General features: G+C 46.1%; 1 protein-coding gene across 2 annotated transcripts in view; it reads left to right on the top strand.

The window, feature by feature from the left end:
• GAB3 (GRB2 associated binding protein 3) overlaps positions 1-13,255 on the top strand; it is a 64,969-nt gene extending 51,714 nt beyond the window's left edge. Inside the window, exons 5-10 of one of the 2 annotated variants that reach the window (XM_062006335.1) lie at positions 1,955-2,007; positions 3,069-3,324; positions 4,461-4,542; positions 6,199-6,301; positions 7,569-7,682; positions 8,651-13,255. In XM_062006335.1, coding sequence (XP_061862319.1) covers positions 1,955-2,007; positions 3,069-3,324; positions 4,461-4,542; positions 6,199-6,301; positions 7,569-7,682; positions 8,651-8,767 — 725 coding nt within the window. In that variant the 3' untranslated portion in view covers positions 8,768-13,255. Of the gene's footprint in view, positions 1-1,951; positions 2,008-3,068; positions 3,325-4,460; positions 4,543-6,198; positions 6,302-7,568; positions 7,683-8,650 lie in introns of both variants that reach the window. The other variant, XM_062006334.1, reaches the window with a different exon arrangement.
• The last annotated feature ends 1,532 nt before the right edge of the window (positions 13,256-14,787 follow it).

Below are 14,787 nucleotides of genomic sequence, written 5' to 3'. Positions count from 1 at the left end.
CAGGGCAGCGTAAAAAACCTGCTGCAGAGCAAGGCTCTGCTGCAACACAAGTTCTGTTCTGAGCTGAAGGGACTTTTCCACTTGTTCTTGAAACACCATCGTGGCAAAGGAAAATAAGTCAAAACCCCAGAACATCACAGTGTCAAAATCCAGCACACACAATATGATAAAAGAGGGAGGCAGCTGAAATACCTGTCTGGAAATCATCAAGTATTTTGCAGTGATGTGTCATTTTTTCATAAGGAAGAAAATGTATGGGTGTTCAGGACAAGTGTCCTTTAGACTTCTGTAGTTTGAATGACCAACTGGTATTTGGGGCTGTTAGATCTTGTTCTTAAGGCTCAAAAGCTAAAGCAAGGAGAGCTCTGTCTAGCCTGTTTATCAGTGTACAAACAATTCTTGGAAGGTCTCTGGAGAAACACCCATCAGTGGAATTGGTATTCTTAATTATCAGTTCCATTTGGTTGCTCCCTGAAAGGTGCAGCTCTTGACTCTGCATACATGCTGCTCTAAACAGTTAATGTTCCTTCAACTCGATTCACACCAAACTGTTTTTAAGAGGATTAAGTGGCCAAGTGTCATGTTCTGCTGCCATGCTGCAAGGTTATCTCTGCCTGACAGGGGGCAGCAATGAATTAATAAGTGCTGCTATTTTTTCTTACCCTAAGTGCAGCTGAAACTATTTGAAAGGTTAAACTCTGAATTAAAGTGTGTTTAACAAGAAAGATCCAAAAAAGAAACACAGAGAAAGCAGCTATTCCTCACCAGCTCCCAGAGTGAGCCTACTTGAGTTATTTACTTCAATTTTTTTGCCCTTGGCAACCTGTAAAAGCTGAGCAGATGTAATTAACCCAGGGCAACAGCAGCGTATGCTGGTTACAGTGCCACAAAAGGGACAAGCCATACACATGTAGGGCACCTGTACCCTGGCACGTGGCAGGGAATTGTGCCTGAATTTCTCCCAAGATAATAAAAAAATGGAGCCATCCCAGGACAGGGACTGTGTCTGTCTGAATATATATCCATACTAACGATATTGCTTTGTTCTTGTTTAGCACTTTTGCCTTTTATGCTGATATCACCACAAAGGCCCCCAGTTGCAGTGCAGTATTGACATCTCCACCGTAACAGCACAGAGTGGATTAAGATGGTTGGAGGGTTTTAAGGCATTCCCCCAGAAAAGCTATTTTCTGCACAGAAAACTGTTTTCCAGAAAAAGATGGTAGTTGTAAACATCTCCCACTGCTGATCTTCTGTGAATTGGGTTGCACTGAATATGCTGGATTTCAGGGTGTTTGTCCTTTGCTTCAAAAATAAAATTGACCTACACCAAGACAAAGGCCAGCCAGCACAAAGGGACACTGTGACTGCTGACCCTTTCTCTGGCTGTTTGTTCCCCATCAGCTTGAGCCACTTGCATCACGTCAGCATTTCAAGGTGACAGAGAGAATTTCTCTCTTGCCATTAAGCTCTCCCAAGCATCCTCTGTACAATAACGTGTGCATCTCTGGTACCTTACATACGAGACTCCTAAATAACTTCCCAAACCACAATGGATTACTATCCCCTACAGTCCCTTTTCACATAATTTCCCCAGTTTGACAGATGTGAAAACACAGTGGGACTAGAGCAGGAGGTGTGTTTAAGTTTTCATTTGCTTGCTTGCTCTGCACACGGGTCTTTCTTCCCAACTGCTTGTGTTACAAGAAGCATAAGTTGCAGTTGGATTATACATGAACGTATTCCTTGATTTCATCATACTCAATATGGATGTAATCACTCTTGAAATGCTACGGAGTTGGTTCTGGTCTTAAGTGTCACTGGATTTCCTCATCTAGGGTAAATACTAGGAGTTATGGAATCTTTGTAAAGCTGTATGCTCTACTCCCAAATCATCTCCATAAGGTTGCACTGCCTTATCACATTTGTAATCACTTGCTTTGCCTTGCAGCAGACATGGAAGGCAGTTCCTTAAGAAGTCGGGATAAGAGGCTTAGCTTGAATTTGGTAAGTACGCTGCTTGCATAAGTTTAAACACTGGCAGATGATAAACTTCAGCGAGTGAATCATTTCACATCCTGATATTCAATCGTTCTCACAGCAGAAGAATAAAAATGGAAGAATCACTTGGTTTTGGGCAACTTCCAAGCAGCTTATTCGTGGCCACAGGAAGCCTTTTTAAGAGAGAAAGGATGGGAAGGCCACATCACTGTTTTTAAAGCAGTTGAAGCCAGGCCTGTTGTGACCAGTAGCCTCAACAATTAAACTGTTGACCAAGAGCATCTGAGCAATCTGCTTCTCTCTTGAAAAAGAGTCTAAAAAAGCCTATTGTTTCATGATCCTGAAGGGTGTCTCCTTTTTGGGACCTAGGAAAATCTCTGCTCTCAAAGTGCCCGTGATTCAGAGCTCTGTCAGTCCAAAGCTTCCTGATCAGCTTTTGACAGACATAGTCGTAAGTAGCACCATCATACATCACATAAGCAGTCTGCTGCTGGATCCTTTGTTGCCTCTATGTAAGCTCTGGTGCTGGTTGACTTACATTTCCCTCCCCTTTGATAGTTTACAAGGTTTGTAATCAATCCCTCTCACCACTCAGCCAGCATTAACCTGCATGGAATGAGTTCCTAGTGTTTATTCTCAGCTACCAGAAGCAACTTGTAGGTCTGTGGGTTTGCTCTCTCAGCTTCCACACTCACAAAAATCTAGTTCATCAGATGTTCTGCTTTCAGGTGTTGTTTTTGCATGAAGGAGCCTTCTTCATTTTATAGGTCAGAACTACTGCTGGGAGAGGCAAGTGCATTCTCACATAACCTACTTAAGTCACCAATAAGTTTGGTCCTAGTTTCCAGCAGTGACTTGCAAAGTTCAGCAGTGGTCCTCTCCAAAGATGGAGTGTGCATCTATATCTGAACTCATACATTTGTCTCATGTCTTTGCAGCTTGTGATGCTCAGAAAGGTCACGTCAGGACTTCTACTGGCCTAGGCCTCAGCTCAGACCTGTTGCCAACTCACAGTATCTCCTGGCTTGCTCATTTATTAACCTGTTTCTCTTTCTTTGCCTCTGAAGCCCTGTCGGTTCTCCCCACTCTACTCGACCACCTCAGACAGCACAGAGGACAGCTACGTGCCCATGCGCCCCAGCACCTCTCCCTCTGCACCTGGCTCTGACTGTTCACCTGATGGCTACATCCCCATGAGCCCTGGCTCAGCCACCTTCACCTTCCCTGTCGTCAGCACTGAAAAACTCACCAGCCCCTTACCTGAGCTGCCCTCGGACCTGGAACCGCCTCCGGTGAACCGAGACCTCAAGCCTCGTAGGAAATGTAAGCCCAGACCTAAAGGGCAATTAGCAGCCGAGAGGTCCTGGCACCAGGGACAGGGGTGACCTCCTTTGCTAATGTCCTTGGCACATTTTAAAGTGCTTGATTGAATGGCTGCATAAGTGGCTTACAGTGCTGTAACATAGGATGCATCTGCAGGGTGGTCTGTGGGCAGAGAAAGAGTGTCCAGCCTGCTTTTGCAGTTGAAGGCTAGGTGGCTGCATTAGAGTGGTGCATGGCTTCAGATCCACTCTGCCTGCAGATGACCAAGTGGACATAGCCTTGGAGAGACAGCAGAATAAACCCTGCAGCTCTGAAACACATCTACTGCTGTCTCACCAGCTCCCTGACCTTCCAGGAACCAGACATCCAAACACTTGATGTGTGGGCTGTTGGTTAAACCTCTGTTGGGTAGGTGCAGCTGTCTTGGTTTAATTAAGAATTTCCTGCAGATGCTTTTGCTGATGGTCATTTGCCACTCCTGCTTTTCATGGCATCTCCAAAACCTGGGTTGCACTTTCAGAGGATACACGAGGGAGGCAAAATTCAGCTCTGAAGCGGAGAGATTACCTAAACCTAGACAATGCTAAGGCACTTTGGGCTGCAGAGCCACGGGGCTACTCAGAAATTGGTTCAGGAAATGCTGTGTGAAATGGAGACAGAAATTTAGACCATTGCCAGGAAGTAAGTCAAGCTCAGGACCTGACTTTAGAGGGTTTTGAAAATGGAGTGGAAAATACATATTGACTGGTGAGAGGAATGATCTTGATCTCCAAGTGTAGGACCTTTTGGTTTAGAAAGAGCCCAAAACAGGTTTCGGGCTGTAGGCTGAACTGGCCTCTCGAAGGCAGCCTATGCAGAGTGGATTTGAGGCAAGCACACAGATCTGGTGGGGCATTTGCTCTTCTTATGCCTGTTCTATTTATTCTGTTGTTTTAGAGTAAATGAGGGACTTTACTTTCTAGCTCTGACTGAGGTGGTCATTCATTACTGATTTCTGTCCTGGTTATAGCAGCTGTGTTCCATGAAATACTCTGTTACTTCCTTGCTGTTAATATAAACCTGTTTTTTCCTAAACAGTCTGTACATTTCATTAGCTCTGCTCTTGGAAATGTAGTTCCTTTTGTATCTACTTGCAGCACGGCCACCTCCTCTGGACCTGAGGAACCTCTCCACAATCCGGGAGCATGCTGCCGTGACCAGAATGTGGACTGTGCCTTAGTAAGTCAACAAGAAACCTCCCATTCCAATCTTTTAAGCATTAACGTTGTGGAATGGAGTTAAAAATAACTTATCACATCCCACAAGAAACACTTTCCTGGCAAAGTCCACAAACAAAAATTCCCCAGGACTCCTTCCAGCATCCCCCAGGCTTTCTCTGTCTCTCAAAGGCAAGGCTCCCTTTCATGACGGGCAGCTCCAGTGTGTTCAGCACCATGCAGTGATGCTCAGCCTGTTTTGAAGGCTTCTCTTGAAAAGTTGAGCTGGTCTGCACTCTGCTGGGGTGCTGTGATGGCCAAAAGCTTCACATGCTTTTTTTTTTAATCAAAGTGATAGAGCTATTTTTTGTTCCTAGAAATTAATATAGCAAAAGAGAACCAGGTAGGATAAAAATCTGCCTGACTTGTAGCCTGAGCATAGCTTTCTGTACTGCCACACAGCAATTCAGACTGGGTCTCTTCATGTGACCTTTTGTCACTGGAAGCCAGTTGTGAGGTAAAACAAATGCTTTTGGTCCCAAAGCCCAGGTAGTATTGAACAGATGACACTGGTGGGATTCAAGGGCAGTGAAAGACTCATCTTCTTTGGGGAAGTCATGAGCAGGGCAGGACAGCAGCCTTCTGGCTGGGAGCATCTTGACATTATGAGGAAGGCTGCCAGGAGAGCCAGCTGTGCTGAAGTGTGCATGCAAAAGCCAGGGATGCCCACCAACCTTTAGGCACTCAGAAAATGCGGGGGCTTTGCTAGCATGAGTGCCAGACAGGGCATTTCTACTCTCCTGCCTCAGGTAGTCATTTGGAAGGTAAAAGGGACAGGAGATGGGCAGTTTCTCTTTGCAGACCACTCTCTCAGCAGTACAACCCAAAGCCAGTTAAGCCCTTTGGCACTACTTGACAAACACTGCCTGTGAGGGAAACCCAGTAGCCTGCCTCCCAAGCCTCCCTGCCAGAACACTGTGGTTAATTAGTGCTGACACAGTGCAGAGTCCTAAAGGATAATGAGCTGGGAGGGAGTTTGCATGTTTTACATTAACAAAGCTAAAATAAAAAGAAGTATGCCCAGAACTTATTAATAAAGCACAAGGAATGACACTGTTCATGCTGCACAAAGTGGCTGTCTGACTTCCTAATATCTAACCCTGTTGTGCCTGCAGTAATTCACTCATCATCTACCTTTGACAGTTAGGTTAGTGTATAAGGGCTGTGCAGCTGTCTCCACAGCACAGAGAGCATGTGTACACACTATGTTCAAAGGCAGACAAGTTCCCCTGCATGCACCTCCAGTTGCTGATGAATTCACATCAGCCTCAAAACACGAGTACCTGCACAACAAAGCGACTGCCGTGTCGGCACATCTTACCCAGATGAATGATATCCACCCCTGTGCTCCTTAGTGGAGAATTGCTCCAATGTTTTACACTTTCTGTCATACCAGAGGTGGCAAACTTTCATAATCCCAGTAAAGGAAAGCAACAAACCTGCTCCTAGCAATATAGCACACTTTCTCCAGAAGTAAGGAGTGGTTTTGGACATCCTCTCCATAAAGGCTGCAGCGTTAGTGTGACTTTATTCACCATATGGACTGTGTCAGGCTTTGGCTTCGTTTCAGAGCATCTGTAAGATGCTTCCTTAACCTCTCCTGTGTTTTTCTTCATAGCAATCGAATGAGCTTTATCTCACCAGAAAGAGACGGTATTAATTCAGCAAGAATATTTGCCAATTCAGTTTCCGGAGAAGAGGAAGAAAGTTACATTCATATGGTAATCTTCATTTTCACACAGCCATCCTTTGCTTTATTCTGCTCTGTCACATTGATGGAGAACGCAGAAGTTTGTTTTCTAAGAAAAAAAATGTTGAGGAGATTTGTCCTTTGCCTTCTGGTTTTTTGAAAAAATGATGAAACGTTTTTGAAGCAAAGACACTGGCACCGATTTACAGAGAGATAAGGGAAGCCCTTCTTCTGCTCTGCAGAACTCAGCTGTTCACCCACGAATGTTGCTGAGCAGTTCCAAGAGATCACAGGGATCAGCCATATTTACATGAGAACTCATTAAGGCAAAAGGAAAATGAAATCTTTTCACCTTTGAGAAGTGTGCCCGGCACAATCTCCTAGGAAATGACAGAAAGCCGTTAGTGCGCTTCCTAAAGGAACACACCAAATATTGTGCAGAAACAGAACTCCCATTAAAGTCTCTTATTGCTTCTGCTTTGGCTGGTGCCACTAACCCCACTTCCCATCCCATGAAAGAAGAACATCTGGCTTTGTGGCTTCCTTTTTCTGCATTTACTTTTTAGCCATATCTTGCAAAAGACCAGAATCTCAGTTTCCTTTGATTTTTTTAGATGGAAATGGATCTCAAATCCCTTGAGCTGAGCCAATGTCTACAGATTTGTCTCCATAGCCAAAGCCCAATGGCAATGGCTACGTAAATGTATTGCAAAACTGACAACAACCTCCATAAACCACAGTCTCAAATTTTAACCCACACTTCAACTAGATCAAAACCTGCTCAGGAGGACAGTTCCAGCTGTAACTCTCCCCCTCACCCCACATTTGATTTATCTAGTCAAAGAAAACCTTCTATACCTTTGTGGTCATCTAGGAACTGAGAATTCATTTTCAGTTGCTAGGTTTGAACAGAACTCTCACCATTTCTTCAAATTCGTAGAATGATGGTGGCTCAGAGGGCACTCCTGCAATTCTGAGCTCTCCAAGGGCTTGGGCTGAGTAGCTGAGGAGCTTGGACACAAGTCTTTCCTGATGACACTGAATGAAAATCAGACTGGTTTGCTTGTTTTGCCCTAATTACCAGGAGGGAAATTCTCTCTCAGTGTAATTGTGCCACAGTTAATCAGTATTATTTTGAGATTAATCACCAAATGCACCCTGGGCGTAGAAAATGATGTGGATGCTGACCCTCCTCACTCACCTTCTAGCAGAGGAGTCTCCCACGTCACAGCTGTAGTCCTGCTTCCTTTTAGGATCCTGTTTTAAGAGCATTAAAAGTTTCTCTTCTTTCTCGACAGGAGCACAGACAGGCAACATCTCCATACAGTGGTGCTTTCCCATGGACAAGAAAATCTAACCTTGATTACTTAGCATTGGATTTTAATTCTGCTTCCCCATCCCCTGTACAGAAGGTACGAGTCACCTGAAAACCCCCCAGTCTTTGTGTCACACTCTGCCAGGTGCCCTAAGTATCTGATGAAGCCAGTCGTGTTTCCAGCTGACTCTATTTGTGGCAGACTCGAGATTAACATAATAGAAGCACTATTAGGGTGATGAGAGGATGTCCTTCCTGTGACTCACAGGGATGCCATTAACAGGAGCTCGGTAGAGGGCACTTGACTGCACCGGGATGTGCAGCCGACAGGGCTTGTGGGCAAGTTTGTTGGTGCTTGCAGGACCTCTGCATGCGCTTTCGTTTTCATCAAGTCTCCACAACCCCTTTCCTGCTAGTTTTCCCCCCCAAATCTCTTTTCAGTAACAGATTTACAGCCCGTGATAAATTCACAGGGTAAAACCCTACTGTCTCTTGTAACACAGCAAAAATGTGCATCTTGATCCTTGCATCATCAAAAGCATTTCCATTTCCTTAACAATGCTTGGAAAATACATTCCTTGTTCCAAAGAACTTCTAACCCACCCAGGGGGTACTTAGCTACCACTGCAAAGCAATGAACTCCTGTCAATTTGGACTATTTTATGTCCTCCTTATCATTTTCCCCACCATCTAATGCTCCTGGATGCAAATGACTCAAGACTCCTAAGCTTTCTTATTTAACCCCCTCCTGTGGTTCAAATGCAATTAGGTTATCCCTGCAGCAGGATGAGAAGAGGATGATTATCTGCATGGAAATAGCCAGAACAGCACGTTTCCCTCCTAGCTGTGCAGGGGCTGAGTGACAGGGTGACAGATGGATAATTACAGCTAAGGCAGGCTGTAAAGCAATGCTTTTGTCAGCTGATGTCACTGTGAGCTTCAAGGTGAAGTGAAGCAATCAAGGAACCAGGGAAAGGGAAAACAGAAAATCAGACTAATTTTCACCAGCATCCCTTTTCAACCCTTAAATTAATACATTGGGGTTTTTTCCTCTCTCTCCCACAGAAACCTTTTCTCTCCGAGGAGCAGAGAGTGGACTATGTCCAAGTAGATGAACAGAAGACTCAAGCTTTACAGAACACTAAGCAGGAATGGACAGATGAGAGGCAATCAAAAGTCTAAAGGAGGAAGATTTGGGATCTGGAGGATGAATTTTTTTGCACTGGAACCACGATGTTAATGAAGCAGCTATCACAGTGGAGTTCAAAGGCAGAGAGGCGTAAGACGCAGGGGAATGGCGTTTTTCACGGCAACCTTTGATTTCAGCTGGAAATAGTGTGTTGAATGAGTGAGTGGTTCACTGATGATAAAGAAACGCATTACCCTTTTTACTGCCCTTACCAGTAAGCTACATGGTACCATTTCCTCGCATGATCCTGGGACGAATCATATACTAAACATTAACAAATCCACTACATGTTGCATTAATCTAGTTAGTCCTGCCTTCTCCTTCTGTTGCATAATTCCTAGTGGCTAAAGCTATTTTCTGATGTTCCTACAAACCCTGCAGGTGCTCCGAGTGCTGCTGCTGTGGCAGTGGGCATCTGACGGGTATTGGTGACTAATCAACTAAGGGCTAAAATACTGAAACAATAAAGAGAACTTGTTGAACATATAGTGCTTCAGCAAAGAGAATTTTGGAAAGCATCCTTTTTTCCCCCGGGGTTTAGAAGGTCTGACTCTGAGCTGATGCTGTCAGATGCTCAAACCAGGACTACGTACCGCTGGGACTGGAACGTGTGGTCTTTGACCCTTTGGACGAAGGTCGTCGTATTAAGCTTCTTCTTTCCGTTGTGGCTTATACTTGTTGCCTTTCTGTCTGATTCCTACTGATGTTTTCTCCCCTATCCTGAGGAGTGTCTTCAGCACAGCACAGCTGCTCCTCTAGCAGGAGACTGCAGGCACACAGCTCTTGGCTGGCCAAAAAAATAGAAAGGGAAGCTGTGAGCCTGTTTCTGCAAGTCTTGGGAGAGCTGGCAAAGGATCAAGAATGCTTTCATCTGAACTGCAGAAGAAATGCCATTGGAATTGCTGGTAGCAGTCGTCAAACTGATTGTTTAACTAGACCCCACCCCCAAAAAAAAGAGAATTAGGAAGTGCAGTGTGCTCCGAGGGAGGCTCCTGGGCCTGCCAAAATCCAACAACAATGTGCTCGGCAGCATGAGGACCTTGGAGCTCAGGAAGCTGATCTGCCTTGGGACTTGTTACAGGCACTATCTCAGGATCACATATGTGTATAGTTTATAATGTGTTTAACTTTAAAAGCTTGGCTGCAATCTTTATTTTAAGGTGGCACACAGCCACTTGAACCATGGAAGTTACGGAGTACTGCTGAGTGACCCACTCTGGATTTGGTCTTGCAGGCTTTGCTCGTGCACGTGAGTCCCACTGGCCGTGAGAAGCCTGACCCTGCCAGCAAGGCCATGCAACTAGTCCCCTTAGGAGAGATCTCCTCTTTGGCAGTGCCACGTCACCGGCCTCCCTTCACGTGCCTGTTGCCACGTTGTATTACTGTAACCTGACATCCCAAAAATGCTGGTTTACCAAAAGGAGGCCGTGGAAATGTCATTGCAGAAACCACTGGCATTTCAGGGCTCTTACTCAGCACCCTCCATTCCATGCCCCGTTTCAGCTTCGGCCCCTGGGCACTCTGGAAGGCCGAGAGCCACGGACGAGTCGCACGTCCTGCTGGGAGAGGCAGCACAGCTACATGAAACACCTTTTTTTTCTCCTACCTCAAGAGAGCACAAGTGCTTGCAAGCCTCGCTGCTTCTTTAGAGCAAATATAAATCTGGGGATCCATGGTGACCAGGCTCTTAGTAGCTGACCCTAGTGAGGTTCACTAGCACCTTTATTGGGGCAAAGTGGGCACCCACGCCTGTGGGCATAAAGTGTCCAGAGCTAGAGCTGCTTGGAAACCCGGGGTTTGTACTGCAGCTGGCTGACCAGCTGTTTGCTCCTACTCTGCTCCCCCTCCCCAAACTGAAATGAAAGTTAACTTTCGTACAAGTTTGGAAAATGACTCAGACTTTTCTGTATCAATTTTGTCTGTTTGTCGTGAAATTCGTTTGTTGAAACCCAGTTGTTTGGTCTTAAAACTGTCTTATGAAAACTGGTTTAGGAGAGCTCTGAGCAACCGTGCCCTGGGTGTGGTATTGCTACAGGGGAAGTGGGTTTGGGGAGAGGCAGTGGAGATCTGAGGTGGTAGAGAGGGGTAGGCAGGGAAGGGCCACAGAGATGCTTGCCTTTCTGTGCACAAGAGTTGCCTTTCTTTCAAGATGTGCAAATAACACATGTCACTGGAAGCTTTTGGTATCTGCTGCAGTGCTGGAAGAGTTAACAGGCCATCTGAGACCTGTGTTGCAGCAGCAGTACTGAAAACATCCACAAAGGGCAGGTAAAATTCGGCAGTACTGCAGCTCCCAAATTGCAGCGAGAGGGCACAGCAGGCGCGGGTGGCGATTGCAGCAGCATACAAACCCGCTCGTGCTCAGCTGGAGTGGCTCTTCTCCTGCTGTCAGAAGGTCTGAAGTGGAAAAACACACAAGTTATTGGAGACAAGTGACTTGCTTGTTATTCTACTTTGTTGTAAAAAATATACTTTGGCAAACCTGTCTCACGGATCATTCAGAAGTCTAGAAAAGAAAGAAGTCCTTTGGTAACTCGGTGGGGACTGTCCTTAGAGGAGAATGGGCCTTTTTCAGCTCCTGTGTGTCCCCAACCTGCCCCCAGCACTCCCTTATCTCCATCAAACGATGTTCCTTGGCTTCTAACTTTCACTTTTTAACTGAAGGCTAATTTTGAGGGTTTATTTAGACTTTTCATCTAAGGTCTGTTTTTACCTGCTGCTCCAGGGTCCATGGCTTGCTTTTGTGGCATTCTTGTGTAAGCACACACACAGAACAGGAGCCACTGAAAAATACAAACAAACAAAAAAAAGGGGGTTTTAAAGCAGAGCAATCCTCCCCCAAGGCTTTGTATGTATTTGTTTTAGTCGAATTCCCTAATCCTCCAAAGAAAGTAAAGAGGAGGAGGATTTGGCTGTGAAGGGAGCCCCAGCAGCCTCTGCTGTAGTGCAGGACTGATGTACCCAACTGTGGCCCAGGGCCAGCACCCATGGGACCTGCTGGTGGGAAAGGAGGGACATCAATTAAGACTGTTCTTAAACACTGAGCCCTTGGCCAAAGAGGGAAGAAAATGTGTGTAAACACCTTGAAAACTAAGTCAGCTCTTGACAGCATCATGTCCGAAAATGGAGCCCAGACAGGAGCCGTGGGGCAGCACTAGCTGTGGGGTCAGCCAGGAACACTCCCGTAGTGTGTTCTTTTTGCTGTGGGTCTGGTCTGTTGTTATTTGTACATATTTCTTTAAAAAGTATCACGAAAGCTGATGCAGAAAGAGACTCTGCACCTAAAAGAGCATGGGTTGGGCAGTGGCCCCTCCAGAAACTCTTGTCTCCCGGGGGAACCAGCATTGCACAGCTTGGCATTTGTGCCTTCTTCAGCAGCTCTGGAGCTTCTCATTCAAACTGGAGAGGAGTGCTATCTGGGCACAACAGGATAGTGCTGAGTTTGCCATGTCACTCTGTGGAGCTGCCAGGCAAAGCTCAGAGGCAGGACAATATGGAAACAAACAAGCTCGATGGTTCGAGTTGGGTAGTTGGTGTTGGGGCCATCAGCTGCGTCCACCCCAGGGGCGAGACGGAGTGTCGGCACCGTGGCGCGGGACGGAGGGAGTAGCTCAGAGGGGAGATGAGGCTCTTATTGACACTGCCTGTGGCCACTGAATACAAAACCAGCCTGTGTCCAACATCTGCTTGAAATAAATCCAAAAGAGTCATAAAGAAAGCAATTTGATCAGAACGTCTTTCCTGGAGCGAGCAGCGTGTCAGTCCTTACTGGCAGTTACAGGCATTCCCGAGGGCTTTGTTCAGTTTGAGTGTAGGTTGGCCTTATTCTGCACTCTTTCCTTGCAGGAGCCAAGCCCCGTTTGCTTTTTGATCTAAATTGTGTTTTCCGTTTATAACTCCTTTATTACAGGAGGCAGCATTAAATTCCTTGCTGGCAGATAGGAACACTTTACCTGAGAAATAACAGCCATTTAACTGGGGCCAGATGTTTGCAACCAGCTCACTCCCCACAACGCACTTTTCCACGGATGATGCCATCCATGTAGATTTCGGAGCTGCATTCACTCAAAATGATTCAGTGGTTTAGTCATTCAAAGACCATCAGATGCTGTGATGAGAATGAAGTGCAGGGCAATGCCTTTCCTTTGTTCCCCCCACCCCCCTGTTCTGCAAAACTTGCTCAGGTTTATTCTAACAACAAAAAAAGCCACCAAAACAGCAGACTTTTGCCATGTCAAAGCCAGAGTAGTTTTTGTTCAAATTAAAACCAACTTTTGTCTTGTGCAGATGAAGCATTATACATTTGTTTTGTATTTGTAAATCTGTGGGGAAGCATTAAACAGTCATCTCTGTTACGAAGGAGTAAGTCATTGGTAGAGGGAAGGGGCTCACCTTCCCCATGTTTCATTGTAATGTTTGTTGTATATATTTGCACATTAAACTGTGTATCTTTTTTTTCTAATAAATTAATATAAAATGTAGCTGTGACCTTTGGTGATGTTGATACTCCAAGGTGCTGGTGAGGAAGGCTTCCTCATTTAATGCTTTTTCTGCTTCTTGTGTCTCTTTTTAGGCAGGGACTTGTTTGTCTGAGCTGCTTGGGTGCAAATGCAAACAAATTTGCAAGCAGATTTCATACACCTGTGTATCAGGAGGATTATTTGCAGGTGACTCGTGAAACAAAGAGTGATGAGGTTGTGTGGTGGGCTGATGCCTGCATCCTCCTGGCATCATCTTCCTCCTCAGGTCCTGCCATGGTCACAGCCAAGGGATGGGAAGAGGCTGCACTTACTAACCAAAGACATAGAGCACAGAAACAGATTTGTTTAGCATCTGCTCTGGGCTTGGCTACAGTGACTCGTTATTGTTATTCAGCCTCATCCTTTAATTGCTCCATGCTGAGGAGTGTGGTCGCTGTTAGTGGCGTTTCCAGATGCAGTGAGCTGGGGCCACGGATCCTATCGGCACACGCAGCCCAGGGTTGGGAAGGACCCACTGCTAAGGAGTGAGGAAGTTTGGGAAATAGTTGATTTATTGCTTCAGGCAGGTGTCCTTTCTGGATCTGCATGCTTTGTAATCCTGGCTGCATCCCCACTGCGCTGAATTGAAGGACTTGTAGCGCTGAAAGAGCCGTGCATGGAAATTTGGCTGCAGGACTGAAGTGCAGACACGTGTCATTTAGATAAGCCTTCGCCTGGGGGCTCCGTACGAGGGAACAGCATGACATTTGTGTTCAGTCTTACAGGGAGGGCAGGTCAGATAAGTAAAAGGTCAGATAGAGTTTGAGAGCCTGTTCCCAGGCTGCTTCCGTGTCCTCTCTCCAGCAGAGATGGGAACAGCCATTTGGGCAGGGAGTACTCCCTAGAAACGTGACCTTTCTCTCCAGCACCAGCTCCCAGCCCCTTGGAGGGAAGGAAGCTGTGCCAAAACCACCATCACAGAGGGTCCCAGCACCCAGAGACAGTGTGGCCCACTGGAGCCAGCACCCTCGGAGCTTGAGGTTGAGTAACTGGGCTCTGCGAGTAGACGCTGCTGAAATGGAGCAGTATGAGGCTGCACAGAACTCAGGGTGCTCTCTGGCTTCTCACACCTCTGTGCAAAGTGCTGTGGCAATTAGACAGTAATAATTAGGTGTAAAACCTGACAGCTAGAAGTCTGACTGTTTAAACACTTGGTAGAGGTCAACTCCTCTAATCACATCAGCAGCTTCAAACTACATAAAACACTTCCCAGAAGAGCAGCCACCCAGTTACCAAACCCAGGGCATCATCACAGGGTGTGAAACACAAACCTCTCCAAGAAGGCAGCAATTCCCTATTGCCCCAGTGCCTTCTGCCTCTCTAACTTTTGGTTAAGAGTGCAATTGCTTTGGTCTTTTTTACCCTGAGATGCTCAATGGATCACCACCTTCCAGATGGGCATTCCCATGTAACTGTATCCGTGCTGGGGACTGCATCGATGCAATGATACAGGCCTTGGGCCACATTTCTCCCCAGTAGATCTCCAAGAGCTT

This window comes from Colius striatus, chromosome 13 (assembly GCF_028858725.1).
Source record: "Colius striatus isolate bColStr4 chromosome 13, bColStr4.1.hap1, whole genome shotgun sequence".
In the NCBI taxonomy this organism is placed as follows: Eukaryota; Metazoa; Chordata; class Aves; order Coliiformes; family Coliidae; genus Colius; species Colius striatus.
Note: the sequence above shows the minus strand (reverse complement) of the source record. Positions and strands in the feature narration are given on the sequence as shown.